The sequence below is a fragment of the Brachyhypopomus gauderio genome, chromosome 6 (genome assembly GCF_052324685.1).
Source record: "Brachyhypopomus gauderio isolate BG-103 chromosome 6, BGAUD_0.2, whole genome shotgun sequence".
NCBI lineage: Eukaryota > Metazoa > Chordata > Actinopteri > Gymnotiformes > Hypopomidae > Brachyhypopomus > Brachyhypopomus gauderio.
In genome coordinates, this window is record NC_135216.1 from 14,813,328 (window position 1) to 14,840,228 (window position 26,901).

A 26,901-nucleotide genomic window follows, 5' to 3' on the forward strand; every position below is an offset into this window, starting at 1 on the left:
CAACCCTCTCTTAAATGCCCATATTAATAATATACAGTTGTTCACTGCCAAACAGTTGACAGTTAGTGAGAGGATATATTGAAATATTTAAAGCTGAACTCAATGATTCTTTCATTTTAGTCACTTCACACCTCAGTGCCCGGAGGTCACTACTGTACGCACTCATATGTGGGCCTCCATGTTCAGTAGAGAAACCTCCGCTATCTCATTTCATGCAGACAGATCTGCCCTGCCTCTATTTCTAAAAAGTGTGGTCCTTCTACTTATTTTTTTTCTTTTCTTTTTCACCAGGGGTTTATATCAGGCCTATAAATAATTTAATCTTTTGCAGTGCAATTATTATAGCTATCAGTGATGTTATTTAACATACACAAAGAAGGAATTTATTTTATTTTGGGCTCTGGGCAAAAGATCCTACTGTGTGGTAAACTCATTAGATGTGCAATTAGCCCTTCCTGGACAAAGGCAGTGTTTCCTTTTCTCCTGTTCTCATGGGTGGGCAGAAGGCTGCATTCATTTTATGGTGCCATCAGACATGGATCAAAGTAGAGTGAGGACACCGCTGCTCTGCCAACAGGAAGACAAGAAGCATGACAGACTTGGAACCAAAGGGGAGAGGGGAGAAGCCAATGGAGAGAGGGGAGGAGCCAATGGAGGCTCCCGCCAGAGGCAGGAGATTCAGAGCATTCAGAGAGGAATGTTTTTTTTTTTTATAAAGCAATTAGAAAAGCAGAGGGTGGTGGTGGTCAATCCTTATTTCATTCTGTTCAATACGAGGTTATTGCCTTTGCTTGGACCTTAAGCTATGCACACTGAAGTGAAATGAACCTTTCTGTCATTTGCTTCCACAATGAGATATTGACTGAAGTCTCTTTGTAACGGTTTCAGAAGACTGCATTCACCAAACTTGGATTATTTTACTGTTTTGATCATTTGACAACACTGGGAGTTGACTGACACCTTCCATGAACTGGAGTAAGACATGAATCAACACAGGATCCTCATCATCAAGAGATGATCCATTGGGATGTTTTGTTTTTAAACAGAAGCGTATAAATGAAATAGGTGAAAAAAGTCAACAAAGGAATTAAAATGTACTGGACCACAGTGCGATACAAGATGGCGGCAGTGTGTTTGTCGGCTTGCCAGCTCTCTTTCTTTGCTCTGTGTTTTTTCTGTGGTGTGTGTATTTCTCTTTGGTGGGGCAGTGTATAGAGTGGGCCACTATTATTTGTTCATGATCATCAAATGATCGTCATTTGAGTGTATTCAGCACATTCATGAGTTCACTCATGCAGAATCATATACTTGATCTAGTATTTTCCACTGGTATTTTCATTAACAAAATAGATATTGAAATTGTTCTTATTATAAGCTAATAGTGTTTTATTGAGCATTTCACTGCTCCTGTTTTAGACCAATCATCCAGATATATCAGCTCATCTACAGCAAATACATTTAAATTGTGCACTCATAGTCTGGCTCATCCAAATGTTAATGATTTAGTCACCGGATTGTTTCAAAATTGTTCAACTGCTCTTGATAGTGTTGCGCCCATGGGATTAAAATACATTAAATTTAAAGTCCAAGAGCTTTTCAAGGTCCCTCAAGAATTGTCTGGAGGACATTACGGTGTGGATGGCTGTCAGCCCTGGAGCCACTCAGGAGACAGGCCTGCAGAAGAGCAGAAAGGGAATGGAAAAAGTACAGACTATTGCTTGATCTTGAAATATTCCAGAGCTGTTTAATTGACTTTCAGCTTACTGAGACATATTACTCTGACATCATCACCAAGAATTGTGACAGACCTAATGTTTTGTTCTGTACCAATTAATAGTTTACTTAAACCACCTGAATTAGGTCCTAATTCTTCTCCTGGTTTATGTGAAGATTTTGCAACAGATTTTTATTGGTAAGATTGAGACTATTAGGTCTCAAATCCAGTCCTTGTGTCTAGTTGCTCCATTGTGCATAGGTGGCTTTAGTGAGTTTGAGAGTTTGAGTTTTTGTTGAATCTATCAGACTTAGCGTTGAACAGAAAGCCAACAATCACACCACAAGATGTCATTGTATGATATGGTTCATGCCAGTTTTAAACATGCTGTTGTCACTCTTGATATTGCTTTGGTCAGTAATTATCAACCAATTTCTAAACTGCCTTTTAAAAAAGTATTAGAAAATTTGCATATTCCAAGATTTTGCCATTTTTAAGGAGCAACAATATTTTCGAAAAGTTTAAGGCTATGCACAGTACTGAATTGGCTCTGCTTAAGGTCACAATATACCGTTTGTGCTATGTTGATTGTAAGTTGTCTGTTGATTGGATGTTGTTGGATCTGCGTTTGACATAGCTGACCATGATATACTTCTTGGTCGCTTAGAAGAGAGGCAGACACTACAGGGTGTGGCATTGAGGTGGGTTACATCTCACCTTGAACACGTTTGCAGTGAATTTTGTGCACTTTTTCTCCTCCTCTGCCTCTGTTACAAGTGTTGTTCCACAAGGGTCAAGACTAGGTCCCATCCTTTTCTAGCTATACATGCTACAATTATGCCAGATTATTAGGAAGTACAAGGTCAGCTTTCATTTCTATGCTGATAATATACAGCTTTACCTTCCTATTAGATCTAATGACAAGAGCTTTTTAACGTCCCTCAAGAATTGTCTGGAGGACATTAAGTGGTGGATGGCTGTCAATTTCCTCCAGCTGAATGGGAGCAAAACAGAGGTCATTGTGGTGTCCTTCATATAATTAATAATGCTTCCAATAATGTCGGTCAGTTGTTGTCAAATGTTAAGCCATCAATAAGAAATCTTGGTGTGATCTTTGACTCAAACCTCAGATTTGATCAACTCACCACATATCAACTCAGTGGTAAAAAATATAGTAGTAGTACTATATAGTTTCTTTGAGCTCGCAAAGCTGAGGCCTTTTCTGTTTCTCTGACCTGGCGAAAGATATTCATGCATTCATCTCCTCCAGAACAGACTACTGTAATTCTTTATATAGGGATTAACCAGTCTCTAGTGCATCAGTTAGTTAGTCCAGAATGCTGTTGCCAGGTTACTAACACCATAAAAAGAGACACATCAGTCGTCGTTTCACTTACTGGCTATCAGGCCAGTACAGGATACAGTTTAATGTGCTTTTGTTTGTTTATAAAGCACTGAAAAGTGTAGCGACATCTTTTACTGCCACCTTGCCTTCACCTGCGACACCTGTGACGCTCACTGAGCTCATCATCACAGTCTCTTCTGGCCATGCCTCGGGCACGCTTGAAAATCAAATGGGGATTGTGTGTTTGCAGTTTTTGCTCTGAGATTATGGAACAGTTTACTGCCCAGAATACACCAAGCAAGTTCCATCTCGGTTTTTAAATCAGGTTTAAATTTTTATAAACATGCTGTTGAACAGTGTGGGATTGTTGGTAATGTGAGGTGTTCTTGGGTCTGGGTTTTTGTGCGTTGTATTACTTAGTTTAATTGTTTTATCTTTCTTTAATCATATTTGTATTCATTCTCCTATTATTTATTTTGTCATTTATGTTTCACTGTTTTCTTGTGTTTTTGTGACCAATGTCTTTGCCTGTGTCTTGGTGTGTTTTCTGAAATAAGTACAGCACTTTGGTCACAGTGAGTTATGTAAAGAGTGCATTATAAATGAATGTTACTTACACTTAAATAGACTGCTATTTCATGAGCAGTAAAGCTCATGCTTATGGAGTGTAAAACCCATCGGGTTCTTATGTTTACATAATAAAATGTCATTGAAAAGTTGCATTTGTAACTCAGAATCCACAATGGAAACTTGATCATCAAGACCAAGCAGTTAAAGATGAACATCTGTGTAAAACACACACACACACACACACACACAAAACTAGTCACAGTGCTGTCATGCTTGCGCAGTGGTGCAGAATTCAGAATTATCTCCTGGCAAGCCAGATAAAAACAGCAGCATAAGGCCAGTGAAATCAGCGCGACCAGATCCCTTCCAAGTGTGACATTGTGTTTCATGTCTCAATGATGTCCATGCTGTGCGTTGTGCCTGTTTGTTGCAGCAATCTTCAAAAGGGCACAGAACAGGAATTGAAAAGCTGCAGCACTAAACATAAATAATGAGCTTCGGCTTTATCAAGACGAATGCCAGTGTGATTAATACACTGGGACAATGTAAAGCAAAATGGTTAACACTATTTGTTTGGGTTGCCATTAATTGCGTATAAGAGTACTGAAGTGGATGAGTAGTAAACCAAGGGTCATTTACTGCATGTACTGTGGTGGCTACTGATTCAATGCCCATCCAGAGGCCTTCTACTGTCCAGCTGCTCTCTCAAGCCCCCCTGCTGCTGACCAAGGGTGCAAGGCCAAGACTTCTCACCTGCCCCACCGTGGTCCTCATCCGCCCCGCCATGGTCCTCTCCCGCCCCGCCGAGGTCCTCACCGGGCCCATGTGGTCCTCACCCAACACTGGGTAGTTTCTCATATTCAACATCAACAACCCCTTTCCCTGCACGTGCTACTGTGCTTATCGTAGGGAGAACACACGGGGCTATCAGGCACTCGCAACCTCCATGATTCGACACTTGTGTGAGCGAAATCCGAATCGCTTTCATCGGTCTGGATGCATCACTGGTATCTTGACAAATCTGTCCAATCTCAGATGTTCATAACGAATGTTGCATGACTCTCCTGATGAATCACAGGCATTCACTACGTCTGTCAGATTTCTATGAGTCGCACAGCTGTTCCGTCACACTGTAAGTCATTTCCAATGTCAATATTTGGATTATTGCTATATTAAAGGTGTTCAGTATCTTACAGCAATGTATGTATAGAGGAAATACATGCTTAGAAACTGGGTGTTTGGGTGGCCCACTAATCTCACAAAGTTACACAGCAACCTGCAGCAATCATGTAAATTCAAATGGGACCTCAGTTCAATTCAATGGTTACAAAACAAAAATAAGTCGAGATTTAGATTTAGAGATTTATAAAAAATGATCCTTGTTATGTGATGATCTGTATATAAAAAAAACAAGTTGGTAGAAGAGCAGGGAAGCTCTGATCTCTGATGAACATTCGTTTTTGATCCTGCCATGTTATCAGACTGAATGCCAGCTGCCATCTCTGCTGTCCAGTATACAGCTCAGCCTGTTTGGATCTCCGCCACAAGCTTTGTGAACTCCAGTTACTGGGTGCAGTGAGCCACCAGGTCTCAAGTGGATAGATTGTAATTCAGAATAAAGCAACGCTGGTGTACATGTCAGAGGATGATAAAACGGAAGGAGACTACAGCATGCCACACACTTAACGGGGCTCTCTTTCATCTTGAAGAGATGTTCCCTTTGATACTGCTTTCATTCTCTCAAAGTTGATCAGCGTGGCGACTGAAGAAGACTCTTCGATTACCCACAAGCCCCTTCCTCCAGCAGCAGAGCGGGATGTCCAGGGAGTTTGGAGGAGCTGAAGGTTTGCCAGAGGCATGTGCTGTATGTGTCATCAGCAGGAGGAGAAGCACAGACAACATCGCCGCCTCTCCTCTTTTCATCCGTTTTTTTTTTGTTTTGTTTTGTTTGTCTCTTTTATGCCACAGAAACCCAAAAGCGTCTTGCCATAAACATATTGCTAATTGCTCTTGCTTTGATTTGTAATGCTTTGAATCTGTATTTGTATCTGAAGAATTGTAGAAAAAATATAATTCCACTAAGGCTTTGTGGAGAAATCTGAAAAACTCCTCTTTCTTATTTCCTTTCATCTCTCTGTCAAATCTTGAAGAATCCCTGTAAGCAGGCAGAAAGGAGGTCAAGGACAAACCTGCGTAAGCCGCCGCACATCCCAAAGTCATGCTAGTATTAGAGCCGTTCTGGAGTTCAAGCCCCTTCCTTTTCATGTGCCGAGGGGCCGAACACGTTCACGTGTAGCGTGAGGAAGCGGTGATTGAAGGCGGGAACACAGCCTGCTCTCCCAAGTGCAGGGCCGCTGATCAAAGAGTCAAAGAGTTTTGGAAGTTAGTCAAGCTGATCCCTCTTTGTTCACAGCAGTTTAGCAATGCACTCGAGTCACAGCCCCGACCAGGAAGACTTCAAAGACTCTCCCCTCTCTCCAGCCCACCTTTAAATAGTGCAGGATGGAACACTCCAGTGACGGTTTCAGTGGGACATAAAATACCCCTTTGACTTGCCAGGGAACAGAGAGTGGAATTGCCTGATTTGATTTAACACCCCCCCAGTAGTCTCTAGAGGTGTCATGGCTGTCGTGTCTGACGGTATAAACGTGTCCCACCAAAGAACAGACGCATTCAGCCTCATAGCTGCTTCCCCAGCTGTAGTCTCCACTGCAACAGAGGCGCCGGCCTGTTGGATCAGCCCGGCTGGTTTTGGACGGCACCTCAGGTTCTCGTGCGTGCTCTAATTATGCTCTACCCTGCGGCCTCTGCTGGGTCTTAGGAGTCTACGACTCAAAAAGTGATACAATAGCCCAACAGATACCTGCCGATAAGCCTCTAAAAAGGGCAGGCCGAACTCTTTCGAGATTTATCGATTGGCACTTCAACATGCTTGTCCGATCAAGGCTCACACCATGCTCCCCAAAGCAATTTGCAGTAAGGCAGGCTGTCACAACCAAAATGAAAAGTCGTTATTTCATAAAAAATAAAAAAAAAGGCAGGACGAAGGTGTGACCTAGACTGCTATGAAACTCAATCACGTTATCATTTATACTATTAACATCAGCACGGTGCCTAGTTTAATGCTTCACTTCTCTGGTATAATTAGGTAAAATGACACGGAGAGTGAAAGTGATGAAGAACTTTACCTTTGTACATTAATTAAAAATAAGTTTGACCACAATTAACATACTGCATGATGTGACATTTAAAATGTCAGTTATCTCGCAGGCTCTCAGGGAGGGCCCTCTTACGTTTTATTTATTAATTTATTTCAATATACTCTTCCATTAATTAAGCAACTATAGTAAAGGCAAGGGGAAGTTTGAATTATGATGATAGCAGAAGTAGTTGGCTGTCATCACTGCCATGTTTACCATAAGAAGAGAAATTCACTGGACCATGGAAATCCACAGGCAGAGGAAAGCATGATGAAACTACTGGAAATATGAGTTACTACAGATGCAAACTTCCCAACACAGGTCCTGCTATGCAACCTAAGCACTTCTGTATTTAAATCAGAGACCTATCAACATTGCACAGCACAGTGCCATAGTGTAAAATGTCGTTTTTGATGCACACAGCCTATAAATCACACATTTAAAGCAGTGCTGAAGAAGCACATTTCACCTGCCTAAGAGAGAGGAGTTCAAATGAAGCCATGTTATTTTAGATCACATGTTAGATCAGGTGAAATTAACCTGACCTCTACATGACCAGTACCATGTACAAATGAGCTTATGGGGCGATGTGTTGTGTGTGTTATAGCTCCATCAAAGGAGTTGTAGTTTACCAATACAGAAACACCTTTGTGTGGCGGCTACACAGAACATCACGTGTGCTCCATGAGTCCCCATCCTGCAGGAATCTCACGCTGCTTCACGTTCACAGTCACGTGCTTGGCTTGGCAGTGTCCTCACCAGCAGTCCAAACACATCATTACTGGAGATTTTTATAGGACACCAAATTACACCCACACACACAGGACCATGCACACGTGTAAGTGTACAGCATCTCATGACCACTAATAAAAACCGACCTTACACTTTCTCTCTTTCTCTTTCCCTCCCCCTCCTGTTCCCTGGTGGACGTGAAGTCTGGAAGCGCCTCCATTACAATAACCTTATCGGTTTGTTATTACCTCATTCCTACTTTCTCAGAGTTATTGCACGTTTCCTCTGGCTGTTCCTCTCTCTCGCGGCTTGATGAAGCAGCTAGTGATCATCAGAGCGAAAAGACTTTGACTGCAGAGGGTGGAGTGAACAGGCTCAGCAGTCGTGGAGAAAACGTGGTGGAGCTGTTAAGGACATGTAGACAAGCGAAGAGGCAAAAGCCTGGTCAATAATATGAAGCACATAAATCTCCATCAGGGGGAAAAGAGGGAGGAGAAGGGACAGAAAGAGAGACAGAGAGAGAGAGGGGAGTGTGGGAAAGTGAGAGAGAGTGAACGAGGGAGAGAGAGTGAGAGAGAAGAGTGTGGGAGAGAGTGAGAGAGAAGAGTGTGGGAGAGAGTGAGAGAGAGAGGGAGAGAGAGAGAAAAGTGTGTGAGAGAGGGAGAGAGTGAGAGAGAGTGAGAGAGAAGAGTGTGGGAGAGAGTGAGAGAGAAGAGTGTGGGAGAGAGTGAGAGAGAGAGGGAGAGAGAGAGAAAAGTGTGTGAGAGAGGGAGAGAGTGAGAGAGAGTGAGAGAGAAGAGTGTGGGAGAGAGTGAGGCAGGCCCCAGCTGTTCCTTCAGCTGTTAAATGTGTTTGTTCTGTATGGTGTTTCTTGCCCTAAGGCCACTTCCTTCACACACTGGGCCCAGGAGACACCCGCCCCCATGACCTTTCTGTCTTTGTCTCTCAGTCCACTGTGCTACATGCTCATGCTCGCCCAAATACCAAAAAAGACCCAACACAAAGGGTTACATGGGTAGGAGAGAGAGAGAGAGAGAGAGAGAGAGAGAGAGAGAGAGAGAGAGAGAGAGAGAAGACTGTATAGAGATCTAAGAAAGTAAGCCTGAAATAATGACTTGCGTAACATTTAGCCCACTGTGAGGTGTGTATGATGAGAACATTTTATTATTGAGAGACAAAGTTCCTACAGTCATTATCATTAGTGGCAGTATACATTAGATTACAGGTAGCATTAATATCAGTAGTGTTGTCATTACAGGAAATATACATTAGATTACTGGTAGTATTATTAGCAGCAGGACTGTCATTACTGGAAATATTAATTAAATTACTGGCAGAATTAATATCAGTAGTGTTATCATTACTGGGACTATAGACTAGACATAGACTAGATTACTGGCAGCATTATTAGCAGCAGTTTTAACATTACTAGCAGTGTACATCTCTGCAGTGCTCTTCCACTGTACTGATCATGAGCTTTTTTTAGCTTGTGTTAGCTTTGTTAGCTGCAACGTGAACCAGTCATCTTGCCAGCACGTCTCTCTGATAGACCAGACTGGCAGGTCAGTGTTAAGCAGCCTGACTACCACCCACACATCCTCTCCCAAACCCAGATCAATGGGCAGAACTGAGACATGCTGTCTGTCATTCAGAAAAGCAGGCCAAGCCGCTCACGGGTCCCGCAGGGCCGGTCCAATACCAGACCCCGGCCCCCTGCGGGCGAGGTCACGACACAGGCTCAGCATATATTTCTGGCTGTAGTGGGCGTCTGATTAACGTCCATGTTCCACGTGGCGTCGAGAAAACCAGTGTGCTGGCAAGAGCAGCGTTTTGACATCACTGTCATGTTACGGTTCACTTTAAAGAATTTTATTCAGCTCAGATATGGCGGACAGCAGTGCCAGAGCAGGGTGTGTGTGTGTGTGTGTGTGTGTTGTGTATTCCCATCTCTGCTTCAAGAAGAACACACTTCATATAGGGATCTTATTCAAAACTAGAAGTACAACACAGTGGTGAATTCAGATTAAGCAGCTGCAGCTGTATATTTCACTGAGGTGTAATCCTGGTTCTACTGGGCATCACTAGCACCACATTTAACACTGCATGGCATATATGAAATGCGAGTTACCAAAATTATATGGCCAAGCTGAATGTTTCTTGAGATTGACTAAGCTTCTTCAAAAGAAACACCTGGAGCATCCAAACAGAATCCAGGGCATCCCAGCTGCTGAATGAAGGACGTCTCTGCTGTTTATAACGCATTTGATTAATCAAGTCCTTCCTTTATATAAAACTAACTGCTATTCTTGCCATATCTTGCACAGAATCCATCCCCATGTTGGAGGCGTTTATATTGTTTAGGTGACACAGTCGACAACACGCAACAAACATCTGGTGCTCTACCCACTATGAAGATGTGACATCGATGTAGTGACCCGGTATGGTAGGTACAGAGGATGAAGCCCAGTGAGGGATTCTGACAGTACAGATGGGTCTGTATGTCTTCACAACATAAAGAGTGAGCAGGCATGAGGGAAACGGGGCAGAGATCTTCCTCCCTGAGCCAGGAGGTGGACAGAGGAGAACACTGCTCTCCGTACTCAACAGGAGCATTGGGTCACAAAAGGAAAAATCCCGCGGAGACACTCAGCTGGTTCACAGTTTCGTGACTATAAAAATAAAAAAAAGTTATTTTGTTTGATCAAACGCATGTTTCCTTGTTTTCTCCTTCGGAATGCTGTATATCACTCTTCGGTAATATTTCCTGACCACAATCTACCTCAAAACAGAATATCACAGTAACACACTCAAATTAAGTTAATACTTACTGAATAATTACTGAAATAATTTCTTACAAAATGTACAGACACAAGAGGGAGGCGTGTATGAAAGAGGATATAGGAACAGTAGATACTGAAGATGATTATTAACACAGTTGTTTGCTTGTTAGCATCTATCATTAGAGCTTCCCATTTGAATGTGTGTGTGTGTGTGTGTGTGTGTGTGTGTGTGTGTGTGTGTGTGTGTGTGTGTGTGTGTGTGTGTGTGTGTGTGTGTGTGTAAGAAAAAATAATAGTGACTGAGAAGTGTAGGGAAAGAAACATGCTCAGACCACTCAAACTCACACTCTCTTCAGACACATTCATAGAGAGAGAGAGAGAGAGGGGGAGAGAGAGAGACAGAATTTTGGCAGTGGCTGTGCTCTGTGAAGTTGCGAATGTTGTCTGTTACCAGTGGGATTTTAGACAAGCTGGCCCTGCAATCTGGTTCAGTCAGTTCCTTCCTGTCCACCGAGTCTTACTGAAGTATATGAGCCAATAGAAAAACCTGCTGAGGTATCACTATGAGGGATAAAGTGAACTCATGTGATCAAGGAGCACCTCCTGCATGAGCCATGCATGCACCTTTAAATAGCCACCTCCCCTGGGGCTTGTGTGCGCCACACTGAACCCAGTTTTAAAAGCTGGCTGAGGATTTATTCACCACGTCCGCTGACAAATCTCATCACAAAGTAGAGAAACAGTTGCACAGGTCATGTGTTTTGATTGTGATTTCAGAAGAAGCAGCAGAGTGTAATAAGCTGTAAATAAAGCATGTGGAGGCCCAGAAGATCCAACACTTCCCAGAGTGCATAAAGGGAAAGTGGGAGGAGCCTGTTGAACCCTGAACACCTGAGTTGTGTGGTTGTATATGAAAGCACAGGTTCAATATTAAAACAGCATCACCTGCTGCAGTCTATGTCCACCTTGTCCCGATGATGTTCCGACTATAGTCTGTGTCCACCTTGTCCCGATGATGTTCCGACTATAGTCGATGTCCACCTTGTCCCGATGATGTTCCGACTATAGTCGATGTCCACCTTGTCCCGATGATGTTCCGACTATAGTCTGTGTCCACCTTGTCCCGATGATGTTCCGACTATAGTCGATGTCCACCTTGTCCCGATGATGTTCCGACTATAGTCTGTGTCCACCTTGTCCCGATGATGTTCCGACTATAGTCGATGTCCACCTTGTCCCAATGATGTTCCGACTATAGTCTATGTCCACCTTGTCCCGATGATGTTCCGACTATAGTCTGTGTTCTGCTAATTTTTTTTTCTTCGGTGTAACATTCAGCATGATGATCGGGATTGGTTGATGTTTAAAGCAGACTCTGATTTTCAGGTCGAGCAAATGGGGATTGTTAACAGGTTCCTCTTGGATGGCCTGGCCCACAGTTAACACATCCCCAGTGCCGTATCCTTGCAAGAGTAAATAATGGATTCTGAGAAGAATATGAGCCTTCCTAAAAGTGCAGGGTCACTGTCTGTGCAGACTCACACAGGCTCTAGAGCGGGGGCTGTTGTAAGCAGTGGGCTTGGAGGGGGGGCTGTTATGCACATTGGGGCTTGGGGGGGGGGGGGGCTGTTGTTGTAAGCAGTGGGGTGATTCTTCATAGACTTTGGTTTTCAAATTTAGCTTCGTCCTGCACGCTGACTGTGCAAAATGGAGCTTGAACTCCGGAACACTCAATCTTGTCACCCGCTTAATACCATATTAGATAATGCACTTGTGTTCGCCCATGCACACACACACACACACACACACACACACACACACACACACACACACACACACACACACACACACACACACACACAAATACACACACAAATACACACACATGACAGGGGCGAACTACGCAAGGTCTGTCCTCTGTCCTCTTCTCCATAAATAGACTAAAGTTAAGCAGCCTGCAGTGCTTCTTAAGCAGTTCAGCATCTCTGTTGAGTGTTCACTGTTCAGCACCACGGAGAGCGAAACTTCTCCCAACTTTACCCTCACTGCTTTTCTCTCTCTCTCTCACACACACACACACACACACACACACACACACACTCCCTCTTTTGCTCTCATGCTCTCTGTATGTGTGTGTGTGTGTGTGATATCCAAGGACCCAAAGCAATTTACCACTCTGATGTACCAATCATGCTATTAGACCCAATATATAACAGTAACAACTTCAAACAGGTGCTCAAACCTCCACAAAAGTGCTTGACTAAAAGGTCTGACGGTGGCAGACTGAGAAAGGACAGCGTTTTAATGCCATCCAAAGCATTCTGATAGAAAACGCCCATTGGTGAGCAAGTGGGGATCATAAACCCCCCCCACCCCCACCCCCCCCCCCCCCCCCCCCCCCCCCCCCCCCGCTGATGCTGATGTGCCGTTTCCCTGGCGATTGCCGTGGTTCCTGTGCCTCTCTGAACATCAGCCATCGTGAGCTGCCGCATGCTCACATGGCCACCAGACCTCAAACACAGTGCCAGCGTGGTTACTCCTCCAGCTTCCTCTATTGTTCGGACACATTTCTCCAATGGCGGCTGTTCCTCATATGAGCAGTTTCAATGCCCATTCGCATTGCATTCAGGAGAATCCTCCAGTGAAAAGCCCTTTAAGTGCTCAAAGCCCATGAGTGCATGTCCCTGGGAGAGTATCCCTCCAGCCTTTAGAAGTGATCGGTGGGTGTACAATAAGACATGACACACAAATGACTTTTTCATGTTCCCATAAACAATCATTTCAGTGCTGAGTGGCTCTAGCCTGTAAGGAACTGCAGTTACATTTCAGATGTTGCTTAAATCCCAAACCCTGATCAGGGTACGTCAAGTAAAGGAGTCCCTTCCAGAGCACATCCCGGAGGGTTATAGCTCGGGAGAAGAATGACTTTGAGGCAAAACCTAGTGAAATTCTTATCTCAGCACTGCAGTGCCTACCAGAAGGAGCTGGGGGAACAACTCCGAACACTAGAACTACTAAGGCTACTACTACCATAGTAGCTGTTTATGTTTTAAGTGTTGTATTCTGCAAAGGTTCCATGTATTAAGGGTGATTTAATGAAATAAAAGTTTTCAGTGTAAAACTGAAATTGATTTTCTAATTCGTTTGCATGGTACAAAGACACTGCAATGACAAGGCAATTTCTTGTTGTTGAGGGGAGTTGAGTCATCTGTCAATGCCTGACCAGTGTCCATATCTTTGAATTACGGCCATAAAGCATACAGAATACTTAAGGAAAGATGGGACAGTGAAGTTGGTAACAACAGCTGTCACAATCAACGCATACTGCATATTGCATACTGCAACGCATTCTGCATAAACAGGGTGGGCTCTGATAACCTGAGATATTTCCAAGCAAATCACAATGATGAAGCCCAGAAGGACAACGCCCAGCCTCGTAATGTGGACAGAGAGAGGACAGAGAGAAATGGTGCAACTGTCCTGTCTTATCTCTTTCCTGCAAAACAAAACCAATAAAATCAACAGGATGGCTACCAGATGAAAAAGTAATTTTTCTATTTTCAGTTTATTCTATAACCAGTAAACAACCTCTTGAATGAGCTAAATGCATTAAATTATTCATAAATATCTGAACAATTGAATGAATGAATAAATGAATGAATGAATGAATGTGTCACATTTCGAATTCCATAAATAGAATTAATTTACATATTATTATGCCTGATCTGACTCGTGGACACATAATAAAAGAACCATCCAATAAATTATTTTATCGAGTCAGTGTGAGACAGGGTTCATTAGTGATGCCGTTTCCCTGCCCTTCCAGAAAGCTTCAGTGAACATTGTGATTTCAAATCCTTTATTAAACACTATTCAGCCAAAACCACCATGTCCACAGGTACAGTGACAGACTACTAATTGAACATGGATAAAAGGATTAATTGTACCTCCTTATACATTAGGAAGGATATTGAGTTTTTGAGGAAGTTTAAGTCTGTGCATCCTAATCTCAGTCCTGGTGGAAATTGTGGATTGTAGTCGTCTAGCCACGAGGAGGCATGAATCTTCTTATCTGACCAGATGCTGGTGTCTGACAGTGGAGCACACCTATATAATTAACTGCCCCCAAGTCTGAAAGGTCATCAGTGCCAGTGAACTCCAGATAAGGCAAGCTACACTGTTTCAACATACACACGCATCATGATCTGTGTGGATACGCGGGGCTCCGGGTGAATGCAACTAAGTAGTTAAATGCAGGTGTGGTGTGCTGTTCAAGCATCTTAATATATGCTTCTAATTGTCTTTTTGTAAAACACAAAGCAGGAAGGATGTTTAGAAATTATGTGACTTTTATTTGAAACTCTCTGTTGTGTACTTTCACATGATTACCCCAAACAGTCTCTCACCATGTGGAACTGTGAATCTTGGCCCCTGAGTCAGATATTTTGAAACATGCAATTTGTTTTGAATGAGGGCAATCACACAGGTCTGCGGCCTACTGCTGCACGCTGAAATATAAATGTGTCTGGCAGGCAGACAGATCCTTTGCCGCGTGAGACTTGACTCATGGTAACTGCACACCATTCTTGATGTGTTTACCATCCCTCCATGTTGCTTCTCATTTAAATATATAACGGCAGGTGCTCACAGCGAGAAGCAGATGGGGAAATTCAGCATGTTCCTCCCTTCTTCCCTTCCCACTTCTCCCTTTAACATCTCTCCGGCTGCACGGCCGCTTGTCCGCACACCTGCGTAATGCCTCCCGCTGACTGAGTCACGTTTCGCCGCCGCTCTCGGGACACGCGCGGAGTTTTGGGCTCGGCCAAGAAAAATCGCCTGCGTCGTAAAATTAAGATCGCTCGTCAGTGGTCTTTGCCACGGCCTGATTCATAGCAGCGCATGAAAAAAAAACATCAAACTGAACAAAAAGGCCAAGAAAGACCAAATGCCTTTTGTTCCATGAACCATGTAACATAGTCTAAACAGCACTATCAGTAAAAGAGCCCTGGGACACAGAGGATGTAGGCTAGAGAGCAACAGGAGCCCTGTGTCCCTGAGCTGCGTTTTCTGAGCCACTAATTAATGTGCTCCGGGAAAAATGTGAGTGCTTGGTTCAGAGGGCTGAATTAGAGATAAAGAAGTTCAAAAGGCATGCAGAGTGCGTGTGACACGCAGGCAACGTAGCATGCTGGTCATTACAGGCGGAACACAGATCAATACTAGAGCAGCACTCAAACCCCCCAGGCCTGAGAACCTACCCCAGCGCACCGAATTCAAGCGTTCAGAGTGGCGGAGATTCTGAGGAGAGGTGGTAAAAGGATGTGAAGGGCTGTAGAGGATAAAGGGGTTGTGGGGTGGGGTGGTGGGGGGGGAGGGGGGGGTGGTAGCAGAGGGCAAGAGATCACTGGGCAGAGTAAAGCATCTCCAGCTGGAGCACTTGACATTTAAGCAGAAATTTGAAAATCCCCACATACACGCTGGAGGCAATGTTACAATTGTGTTAAGGGGGATGGATGAAGACAGCAGCGTGATCCAGCCATAAGTGTCCCGCTGTTGCTCCTGATGAGGAGCTGGATACGCACGAGTTCCTTCAACTGGGGTTTGGTTGTGAGAGCAAGCTAATGGTCTTCTTAACACTGTGTATTCGCCGCTGATAAGGATACAGGGCTGAGACTGAGCAAGTGCATATTACACGCTGTATCAATTTGGCATTGTCTATAATTATGCCAGAAACAGCTATAACCCACAATTATGCAGAGAACAACAGCCACAAACAACACTTTCGGTGTTCTGCGAAGGTTCTGGAGGATATTGCAAAAAAAAAATTCTCCCTAAAGAACCAATGATAATATAGGCAGCATGTCAAGTAGGTTTCTCAAGTAGTAGGTTGAAATCACCAGAATATTTTGGCCGACGTAGATGACAGTGAGAAAGAAACGTCTGCATTGTGTTCCATGTGGAGGTTCAGCTTTAATGATCTCATCTTCACCTTCTCTTTTACTCACCACGTTATTACAGACCCCTGTGCCTAGTCATGGCTGTGGTGTTTAATGGTGAATATCAAAGTGTCTGTACATGGTTTTAAGAGTAGGTGACTGTGTTTCTATGCCTGGCAATAACAAGCTGATTAGTTCATGCACCATTTAGAAACTGGAATAACTGTGGTTTTGATTCATAATTAACAGAATTATCAGCAGAGCAATTTACTGAAATGTCAAATGTCCTGGAAGGTCAAGCCTGTCAAAAAACATCAACGATGTGCCCTCTGGGTTTCTGAGATGAAGACCTTTTCTTTTTTTTTTTTCATGAAAACTAACTTCAGCAGAGACCCTTACCGATGTCCAAGCACACCAGCCAATTACGCCAGGGAAACCTTCGGGACTTCTCAAAAATGTCAAACGTTCACTTGGTAATTAGAGAGACTTGAAACTACCCACGAAAAGAAACATGTAGGTGTATTTATTTTACCAGAAGTGTCCCACACTTGCTATTCTTTATTTATTTCCAGTTCAGCAACACATAGCAAGGTCCCACAGTCTTCTTCATTCTCTTTCTCTAACGCTCCGTCACTGTGATTTATAACATTACCTAACACAGCAGTAGTTCAGCTCAAATGGATTTGACTGGGCTGAGAAGCTGGTAGTTGAAGAAGCTAGTAGCTGAAGAAGCTGCTAGCTAAAGCTAAAACTCTATGCCGTTTTCAATAAGAACACGACTTGTTCCTTACACAACTTGGGATAGTTTCTCATCAGTGCCGACAGGCCAGACAGGTTACAGCTGCATTATGTCAAAACCGTGGAGCGTGGCTTAAAAGTTACATGGATAAAAGATTCATTTCTAATATTAGACTTTTAAAGAATCGTTCCAATGTTTCATTCAGTCCAAAAAAAAACCCTTGCCACCACTGAACACCTATTCAGTGCATCTATCTGATGAGAATGGATTTCTACCATTTCTACCAATGTCAAATCAGTGCTGGGCATTACGGTGCACTACATCATTGTGAAGTAAGCCTGCTCTTAAACTGGCATCTGAAGTCTAGCTCCAATGAATCTAAACAGATTTGTAGTTTTCTGGGTAATAGAATATGTGGGTGAAGTTATATTTGTCTGAATGTTTTCCATATTTCCATGAGCATATTACAAGACCCTTCACAACCATAACATAAAATGTCATCATTTTTCCAGTGTAATATATTAAAGATCACTTAAGATCATACTAACTTTCTGCCTTTGTCAAAGCTAGCTCAACAAAAGACTGCTGAGCCATACCTTCTCACATTCTGACTGACTAATATAAATATACTGTTGAAGGAATTCAGATATGAATCAGGTTTTCTTTATTTCCCAATGTATTTACATACATACATGGTTAGATCAAACACATCATAGTCATGGTATAAAAGTTGACAGATTGATAAAAACTAAGTTTAGAAACAAACACAGTAATCCAGGCACCTTAATTATCATAAATATATCAGTGTCCGTTATTTTACAACATACCTGCAACAGTGACTCTCTTCTCTTTGTTGGCTAGTGGATCAATGTAAATGCAGAAAATACTTAAAGTCCATCCATTCAATTCTTAGGGAATTGCAGCAAAAACTGTCTAGCAAAAAAACCCAGAGCTTTAGACTGTTGAGCAGCAATTTGACCTCTTAGTCTGACGACTAATGCATCATATTTGCAAATATGAAATAGTTTCATATGCTCTCAAAACATACTGTGAGAAATCATGCAATAAGACACAGCTGGACTGGCTGTCACGCTTGATGATGCTAAGAAAAGAGCAAAACGATTCATAAGACTTTAACACACCCACTAAATTAACCAGCTTCATGTAAATACAATCAGAATAGACAGATGCATTTTTCAGGAAACCAGGCACAGTTATGGCAAATCATATGCCCACATTCTAAGAGGTTAAATGAATACTACACACCTTCCCAAGACACTGAAAACCTGGCAAGATTCTCATTTATAGCATGATTTTTATGACTATTGGGTAAGCATCTGTAGTCACTGTTACAACAAGAAACCTAAGATAGGTGCCAGTCTTATTCCAGAGTTTACTCCAGAGGTTATTCCAAAGCTTACTCCAGATCTTACTCCAGACATTACTCCAAATATTACTCCAAATATTACTCCAGACCTTACTCCAAATATTACTCCAGATCTTACTCCAGACCTTATTCCAGTCTTACTACAGAGCTTACTCTGTGTGGCCACTGGCTGACAACAGATATCACAATAATGTTTCTGCCAATTGCTGTATGGGCTATGTAGTGTGTCACACTATCACAGTGACTGGTCAGTGACTAGGCTTGTCCCGATCCGATATTTGGATTGGATCGGCCGCCGATATTTGCAAAAAATGCGTATTGGTATGGGAGCGGCAGGCACGAGAAAATGCCGATCCAGACTCCGGATCCAGTCAGATCCGGGTTTTCCAGCACACCTGTTTAGATAATCCATTCCAGTTTTTGCTGTGTTTTCACCAGTGAGAATAAAATCCGGTCCGCATTTTCCGGCACACCTTCAGCACATGAGCCCAGCATCTCCCCAATTTAGCTCAGTGGCATCTCCTAGCCATTAAGACGGCTACGTAAATTTGAAGTTATCGGTAAAAATGTCAGTTGTGTGGGATTATTTTACCTTAAAGGACGACAAAGACGAAGAGGCAGAGTGCAACATATGCCACAGTAAAGTCAAGTGTGGTGGTAAAGCTGTAAGAACTTTTAATACAAACAATCTAATCAAGCATTTAGCGAAATACCACCATAAACAACATGAAGAGTTTCTAAAGAAAACCGAAGACAAAAAGAAAGGTCCTACACAACTAACACTGGCAGAAACATTTGTGAAGCGTGACAAACTGCGACTTTTTAAAATACAATTTACAATATTATTTGCACTTATGGCTTTTTAAGCCTTGGTTTACTGATGCCATTTCTGTTTGTTATTTATTATTTTGTCTATTTTGAGTTTATTAATTGCTAAATAAACAGGTCAGTTTCTCCTTACCAACCATTGTGTATTATTCAAACACACCTAATTCAGCTGGCTACTTGTTATCAAGAGTAAAACTTTGTTGTCAAACTCATGTTGAAAAGTGTAAGTTGGCTAAATAACTTTAAACTTTAATACATGCTCCGATAGGCCGGTATCTGTATCGTACGATATCGGTATTGGATCGGAAGTGCAAATAAATATCGGTATCGGATCAGAAGTTCAAAAAGCTGGATCGGGACATCCCTATCATTGACTGCTCTGCTATTACTTTTATATCCAGGCTCAAAGTTTTCGAGGTTATCCAGACACTAAAGAAGAAACAAAGTTGCAAGAAAAAAAAGAAAACAGAAAAACCTGCATTAGCAGTGACATTTAGTGCAGAACTGAGCTACACTAGGAGAAATGTCCCAACAAGACATTATAGAAGGAAAAGGCTTGACGGGAAGAGTTGTGGAGTGGAGAGAGAAAATGTGCTCCGTAAAAACTGGCCAAGACACTCGGCATGAGACAGACCTGATTTAAGAGAGTCCAGATTGTGCTGACAACCGCTTTCCCCTTTCACCAAGTGGCCCAGCATGAGTGGAGATGGCAAACAAGGCACCCTCGTGAAACAATCAGGGCAAAGACACATCACCGGCTCTACTAAACGCTCCTCAGCCCATAACAATGGAGCCGAAAACATAGGGGGAGAAAAGCATGCCAGTTTGTGAGCTGCCTTCTGGTGAATCCTTCAAGGTGAGAGGCCAATGATGGCCTCCTGGAGTTCTTCCCCTGTGATTTGGTTGTGATTCGGTGCCATGCTGCCCTGCTGGCAGCCTGGGAGGGATGACGTCTTCTCTGTCTCGGGCTGCTGCTCTTCACACCGGCCCTTGTGTCATGTCTCCACCCAGAGCTGGTGACCCAAAAAAGCCTGGCGCTGATTAACCAGCACAGGTCCAGTGTGAAAGTGGTTATGGGCATTCAGGAGAGCAAAAGGTTTAGGTCGAATATGCGTAGGACACTCGCCAAGAAGCCACCAAAAATAGCATGGCCCACTGGTGCTAATGTGAACTAATACATTTTAAGAGAATTTTCACATGCTCAAAGATGTTTCTTGTTTAATGTGAGGGACAGGCATGGCAAGTGGAGACAGGTTTAGGCCAGGGCTGGCAGAGACAGGTTTAGGCCAGGGCTAGCGGAGACAGGTTTAGGCAAGGGCAAGCTGAGACAGGTTTAGGCCAGGGCAAGCAGACAGGTTTAGGCCAGGGTGAGCAGAGACAGGTTTAGGCCAGAGCTAGTGGAGACAGGTTTAGGCCAGGGCAAGCAGAGACAGGTTTAGGCCAGGGCTAGCGGAGACAGGTTTAGGCCAGGGTGAGCAGAGACAGGTTTAGGCCAGGGCTAGCGGAGACAGGTTTAGGCCAGGGCTAGTGAAGAAAGCTTTAGGCCGGGGCTAGCAGAGACAGGTTTAGGCCAGGGCTAGTGAAGACAGCTTTAGGCCAGGGCTAGCTGAGACAGCTTTAGGCCAGGGCAGGCTGCATCTTGGTATTTATCCACACGTTTATTATAAAATAATAATAATTTTAAAAGATTTTTTTTTATTTCTATAACAACTTACACCAATATGCCATTGGTTGCTTTAACAACTTGCATGCCCCAAAACATGGGTTCCCAGTTCTGGAGTGTGGGTATGAATACTGAGTATGGGACTAAATAGTGAACTGTTTCGTCATGTAGGGTGTGAGCAAATTGTGGAAAGAGGAAGTTCTGTGCTTCTGCACCATAGCCAGCAGACACAGACGCCCAATCAGACGGCATTCCCAACCCAGCCGTCAAACCGCACCCACAAAGCCTTTCACCCACAAACAGGAAGCAGGACAACAGAACTCCTTCACTGGAGACTGTAATGTTACCTAATTTGACTAAACAGAGTGCTTTTGCAAACTGAGCCAACATCAATCAATTTCAGTGAAACTCCCAGATTGCAACTGTGAATTTATTTGGTGAGCAATCCTGTACTTACTTTTAATCAGTATAAACTTACTGGCCATTACAGTAAGACTCATAAATAACTCTTAAATTAGTTTTCATCCATGTTTGAATGGCTTTACTTCTTGTATAGCTCCTAATGTATTAGATTTTATGTAATCTTACAGCAGGAGTATATCACAATCTAAACTTTAACCCTATAAATTATGCACAAAGACAAATGCAAATGTGATCCAAAGAAATAATCATGGAAACAACAGTGTGGGTTTAAACTGGGCTTCCTATTATGTCAGGAAACCTAACCAACATATCTGCCTCTACCCTTAATCTTAACTTTCATAAGAGATTTCTAAAGATTTCATAAGAGTGGTCTTATTATATGTAACTTAATTTTGGGGTTCTGATGGGTCTGCAGTGTGCAATGAAAGGATTCATCATTTACAAGGGAGGAGGTGAAGATGACTATAAAACTCATGATATCCAACACGATATGCAACATTTAACCAACGGGCACTTAAGCCCTAACCTTTCATTACAACCTTAGTTTTGACTGTACTGACTGTAGGCATCTTCATGCTTTATCTATACCTGATCTAGTGTCTATACCTGATCTAGTGTCCATACTTGGTTTAGTGTCCATACCTGATCTAGTGTCCGTACCTGATCTAGTGTCCATACCTGATCTAGTGTCCATACTTGGTTTAGTGTCCATACCTGATCTAGTGTGCGTACCTGATCTAGTGTCCGTACCTGATCTAGTGTCCATACTTGGTTTAGTGTCCATACCTGATCTAGTGTCCGTACCTGATCTAGTGTCCATAACTGATCTAGTGTCCATACATGGTTTAGTGTCCATGCCTAGTTTAGTCTTCATACCTGATCTACTGTCCATACATGATTTAGTGTCCATACCTGTTTTAGTGTTCGTAACTGGTTTAGTGTCCATACCTGGTTTGACTTCACTGGTGTCCTGCTGGACTGGCTTTGCCCAGTTAACAGAACAAATACCTCACAGCTGCTGTGTTATATTCCAGTAAAACCCGTAGAAACAGCTTGTGAGTGATGTCTGTGCTTTTATCTCTTTTGAATATGGATCTGTCAGTCTATATGGTCTCCTCCATCACTTCTGAGGACAAATGCCTTTTACAGTCAACATTTTATGTCCCTGAAGACATTATCATCAAAATGTATAGAATGAAGATATGTCCAATAGTGCATGGACAGAAGACTAGTACTATAAATGTGTCTTTTTAAGCATATAATAAGCGTAAAGCCAGAATGGAGTTAGCCAAACAGGGACACTGTTTAACCAATTACAATTTGATCCATTTTTGTAGTCTGAAACAAAAAATATCTGAAACAATAAAGTTTCAGACAGCAAAATGCAGGTAATTTAAAAACAAGAGCAAGTCTAGAGAGATGTTTTGCCATGGATAATGCAGTGCTGATGAATACATGCAAAGAGAGAGGATTTATGAAATCTGTGAAATCAGACCCGATTCACTACCCAGTGATTGTCTAAACAGATCAATGCCCATGACTTCACTTTAACCTATATTTAATTTCATGGTCACAAAGCAACCCTGTATGGCTGTGTTCCAGAGAAGCCCTAATGACTCTGAACTCGCAATCATAGCACTAACAGCCAAAACTGTTAGTGATGAACAGCCAGCAGGCCCCTCTGCACAGAGCATGTAGGTCCTGCTATCTAGAGAGGATCACTCGTAATCAGATCAATTCTGCTAACAAAGGGTGAAAAGGTGATGCATGTTTATGTGCTAACAACAGAGCCAACTCAGAGAGTATGGTCCATGAGAATGGCTCTGTGCACAAGAAGGGTCTTCCACTGTCTGCCTTTGTGCATATGCTCTTCACAAGCAATATTTCTAAGGCTTTATGTCACACTCATGGGGAAATGGGAACGGAAAGCACAGAGTAATTAGATTCATTTTGTCGGGGGTGTTCAATTTCCCACCAGACCTAATTCCAGTCTAAGTGCAGTGTGCCATTTGTCAATCGATAGGAAATGCTAAACACTTGTGCACCAAGTGGAATACACACACACACACACACACACACACACGCACACGCACACACACACACACACACACACGCACACACACACACGCACACGCACACACACACACACACACACGCACACACACACACACACACACACACACACACGCACACACACACACGCACACGCACATGCACACACACACACAGTGAGTCTACAAAAGCTCTGGCATTCCTCGCTCTTGCCCTAACATTGCCAAACACTTTGAGACACACACTGGCTTGAGACTTTAACACACAAATATACACTCTCCTCCCAGAAGCACAGAAGTCCCTCAAATCTATTTGACTGCAGACATCTGTGGACACTAATAGTCCTGCAGGTCCAACGGCCAGTGTGGCTCATGGAGATTGAAGACCTTCTTTAAAGCAAAGAAAAAATACCAGTGAGTTTGCACATGGTCGTATGGCTTTGAGGGGTATTTCCACTTTAAATTCGAGCTTTATGTTGTATTCCTCTAGCAGAAGGACACTGACAATCACCAAAAAATGATTTTCCCCAAATAATCCAGTGTTTGTTAATTGAAAACAAAATCCTGGTGCGATCAGCCAAATGTCTACACATCATGCCCAAATGTTTTCTCACACCATCTTGAAGACATGTGGTCCCCACAGAGAGTTAAATACATGCCCACACACACACATGTGCACAGGATCATTCACCCACAGGACAAAGCACTGATCCCGAGCATGATCCCTCTTCCCTGCTATTAATCTGTCCCTCTGGGGATCTTTCTTAGCATCCTGTATGCTCAGCATGGTGTAGACACATTCCACCCCCAGCTACTGATCTGAGAACAGCCTTGGCATTTGGCTTATAATGGAGAAGATCATGATGACAGATGGAAAAACTGCTCCTAAATCTGTGGTGAGAAAGAGAAGAAAGGGAGTGTGGAACAGTGTGACTGTGAGGGGTCAACCAAATGTGGTATGGAATAAAACCTCCTATAGGTTTTAGGAGCAGGAGTTCAGTAAGACTAATATTAATCATCTCATAGAACACTGATGATTAACATATTTATGTGAATAGTAGTACAGGGTGAAGCGTGGTTCAAAATGCTTAGTAATCAGTTCTTTTCATTCAATACAATGGCTGTTAGTTACTGAAGCATGTGCAGAAAGAAGATAAACCACCTGTGTCTTTTGGGATAACTTGCCTACAGCACAGAGACTTGAACTGAAGTCAAATAATGCACGTGTTTTTGAGTATACCCAGTTGTGCCCGTTGCAGTTAATCACACTGAAGCAGAGGTTTTAAAAAGATAAACCAAGGAGGACACACCGAAAACGTGTAAAAGGTACACTTCTTCTCCAGGGAGGTCCACGCTGACGAGACACTGAAAGGTGGTCTCGCGTCTAGGCAGATATATCTTAAATGATGCATCGTAAAGATGGACAGTATTAAATTGGATACTGTCATTAGAAGGACGGTTTTTTCAATAATAAAACAACATATTTGGGCGGAATGGTTGCGGAGTTTAAGAGATCACATTCAAGTCGACGCTTGCGCTCTGTCTTAACCCCCCCCCTCAATCCACACACGCGCGCGCCCACAAACGCGCATGCGTGCGCGCGCACGCACACACACACGCACACACACACACACACAGAGCAGAAAGGCATTAATTATCATTGGGATCTCTTCACACCGCCACCATGCGACGACTTTTCAGCCAGATAGACCGCTGGTGGAACACTTTATGGGCGCGGGTCACCGGTATCTATGTCCGTACCTACCACTTTAGCGGATGACATATTAACCTCCTGTTTCATTCCAGTGATCCATGATGATATCCATGTTTTCGGTTAAAATTAGAGAAAAGTGTAGCATCAAAGAGCGCTACAACGGTATTACACTGGAAGAAGGAAATTGGTAACTATTTCTGATGACGCATACGTTTTAAATACTATTCTTAATGTTCAGTTGGCGTGGATCAATCTTCGATAATAAAATACGCAGCGGTAATGACCAAGATACATCAGGAAAAGATGTACTGGGTTTGCATCTCCCACAACGTATCCTCTGAAACCTAACGAGCTTAAACATGCAATAACCGCACCACAGTGTGCTTATTTCTTAATGATACTAACAACTTCTAAGGTATATTTCATTACGTGTTCTACTGAAGCATGTTCCTTAGGAATAGTACGGATCGATCTGAATTTGCCAACTGTTTATCTCAGGACACATCAAATATTGCGGAGAATTAAACAGATGTCAGCAGGCTACGGCTTCACGCGTGTTAAAAGCGCGCAACAGTTAAAAACGCGAAATCACAGCACATCAATAGGCGTCCATAAAGGGACGTTGAGATTTTTGTTGAAACATTTGCTTTAAGATTTAGGCAGTGTTTGGGAGCGTTAGGGCTCTCGCGCACCACCCAGGCATTTGAGTTTTATTATCTGTTTTATAATAAAACAGTTTTTTTTTCTGGTTCATATTTTACCATGCACCTTGCTGCTCATCTGCCTTACATTGGGATTAAGGAATCACGAGAGAGCATGACTCGATTCCGTAGGCGAACAGTGCTACCTGTCGTCTCCTCTAAATGAGACAGTTCATTTGTTAATTCTTAGTAGATCAATCTGCACTATCTCGCAGTGCTTATTTCGGAACTCGTCTCCAAAACGTGAGATGACATCCCGTGAAACAATACAAAATGTTTTTAAAAATCCATTAATAAATCGCAGATGCCTTTACTCCTTTCCATCCCATCATTTAAGCGGCATAAGCAACTCACGTATTCGCTCGAGCATACCGCAAGAATATTTATTGAGCTCGCGCTCAAAGCCTGCATTGAGCGCGAGCTTGGCGACTCTCCTGAGCGGTGCCTATTCTCCAGCATTTTTGCTGCACAGTCGGATCTTCCTACATATACAAACAACCCACCGTTCTATACGTAGGAAAATTAGATTAATAACGCAAATAAGACGTGTAAGCCGAATTACGTACCTCGCACACACGTGACCATCATAAAAAACACGAGATTCCAAAATATAACTCCAGTTTTAATCCTCATTTTCTTTGCTTGGGAGAAGTCCACTCGACCACATTTAATACATCCTCTCTTGAAAACGGTCAGGATTTCCGTTATTTTCACGCAGTGTCCTTCTGTGTCATTTATTTTCATGTTCACATGAAGGTAGTTCTTTCTTTTAATGTTCGTCCCTCAGCCAGAAGCGGAGTGACTTGCGGTGTGGTTGGCGCGCGGTCACAGCTCCAAGTGAACAGCAGTGCTGGGATACCACAGCAACCTTGACGAGGACTCAACCATCTCGCCAAAAGGGGCAAAACTCTGAGCTGTAATCTCGCTCACCGAATCGTCCGGCTTTATGTCCAACCTGTTTGTTTTAGTCATTAACGTGCAAATAAATATATTTTACAGGGAAAGGAATACACATATAATGATGATGTGATGAATTATAAATCAATTACTTCATTAATAACCAAACAGCCGATATAATTTGTAGCCCTGATGACTGCATATAGCAAAATGTGCTGCCC

General features: G+C 42.9%; 1 protein-coding gene across 3 annotated transcripts in view; it reads right to left on the reverse strand.

The window, feature by feature from the left end:
• The window catches only part of csmd3b (CUB and Sushi multiple domains 3b), a 336,693-nt gene extending 310,091 nt beyond the window's left edge, over positions 1 to 26,602 (reverse strand). For all 3 annotated transcript variants that reach the window (XM_077009034.1, XM_077009033.1, XM_077009032.1), the window contains exon 1: positions 26,350 to 26,602. In XM_077009034.1, the coding sequence (XP_076865149.1) occupies positions 26,350 to 26,527 (178 nt within the window). In that variant the 5' untranslated portion in view covers positions 26,528 to 26,602. The remainder of the gene's footprint in view (positions 1 to 26,349) is intronic.
• Positions 26,603 to 26,901: the final 299 nt, after the last annotated feature.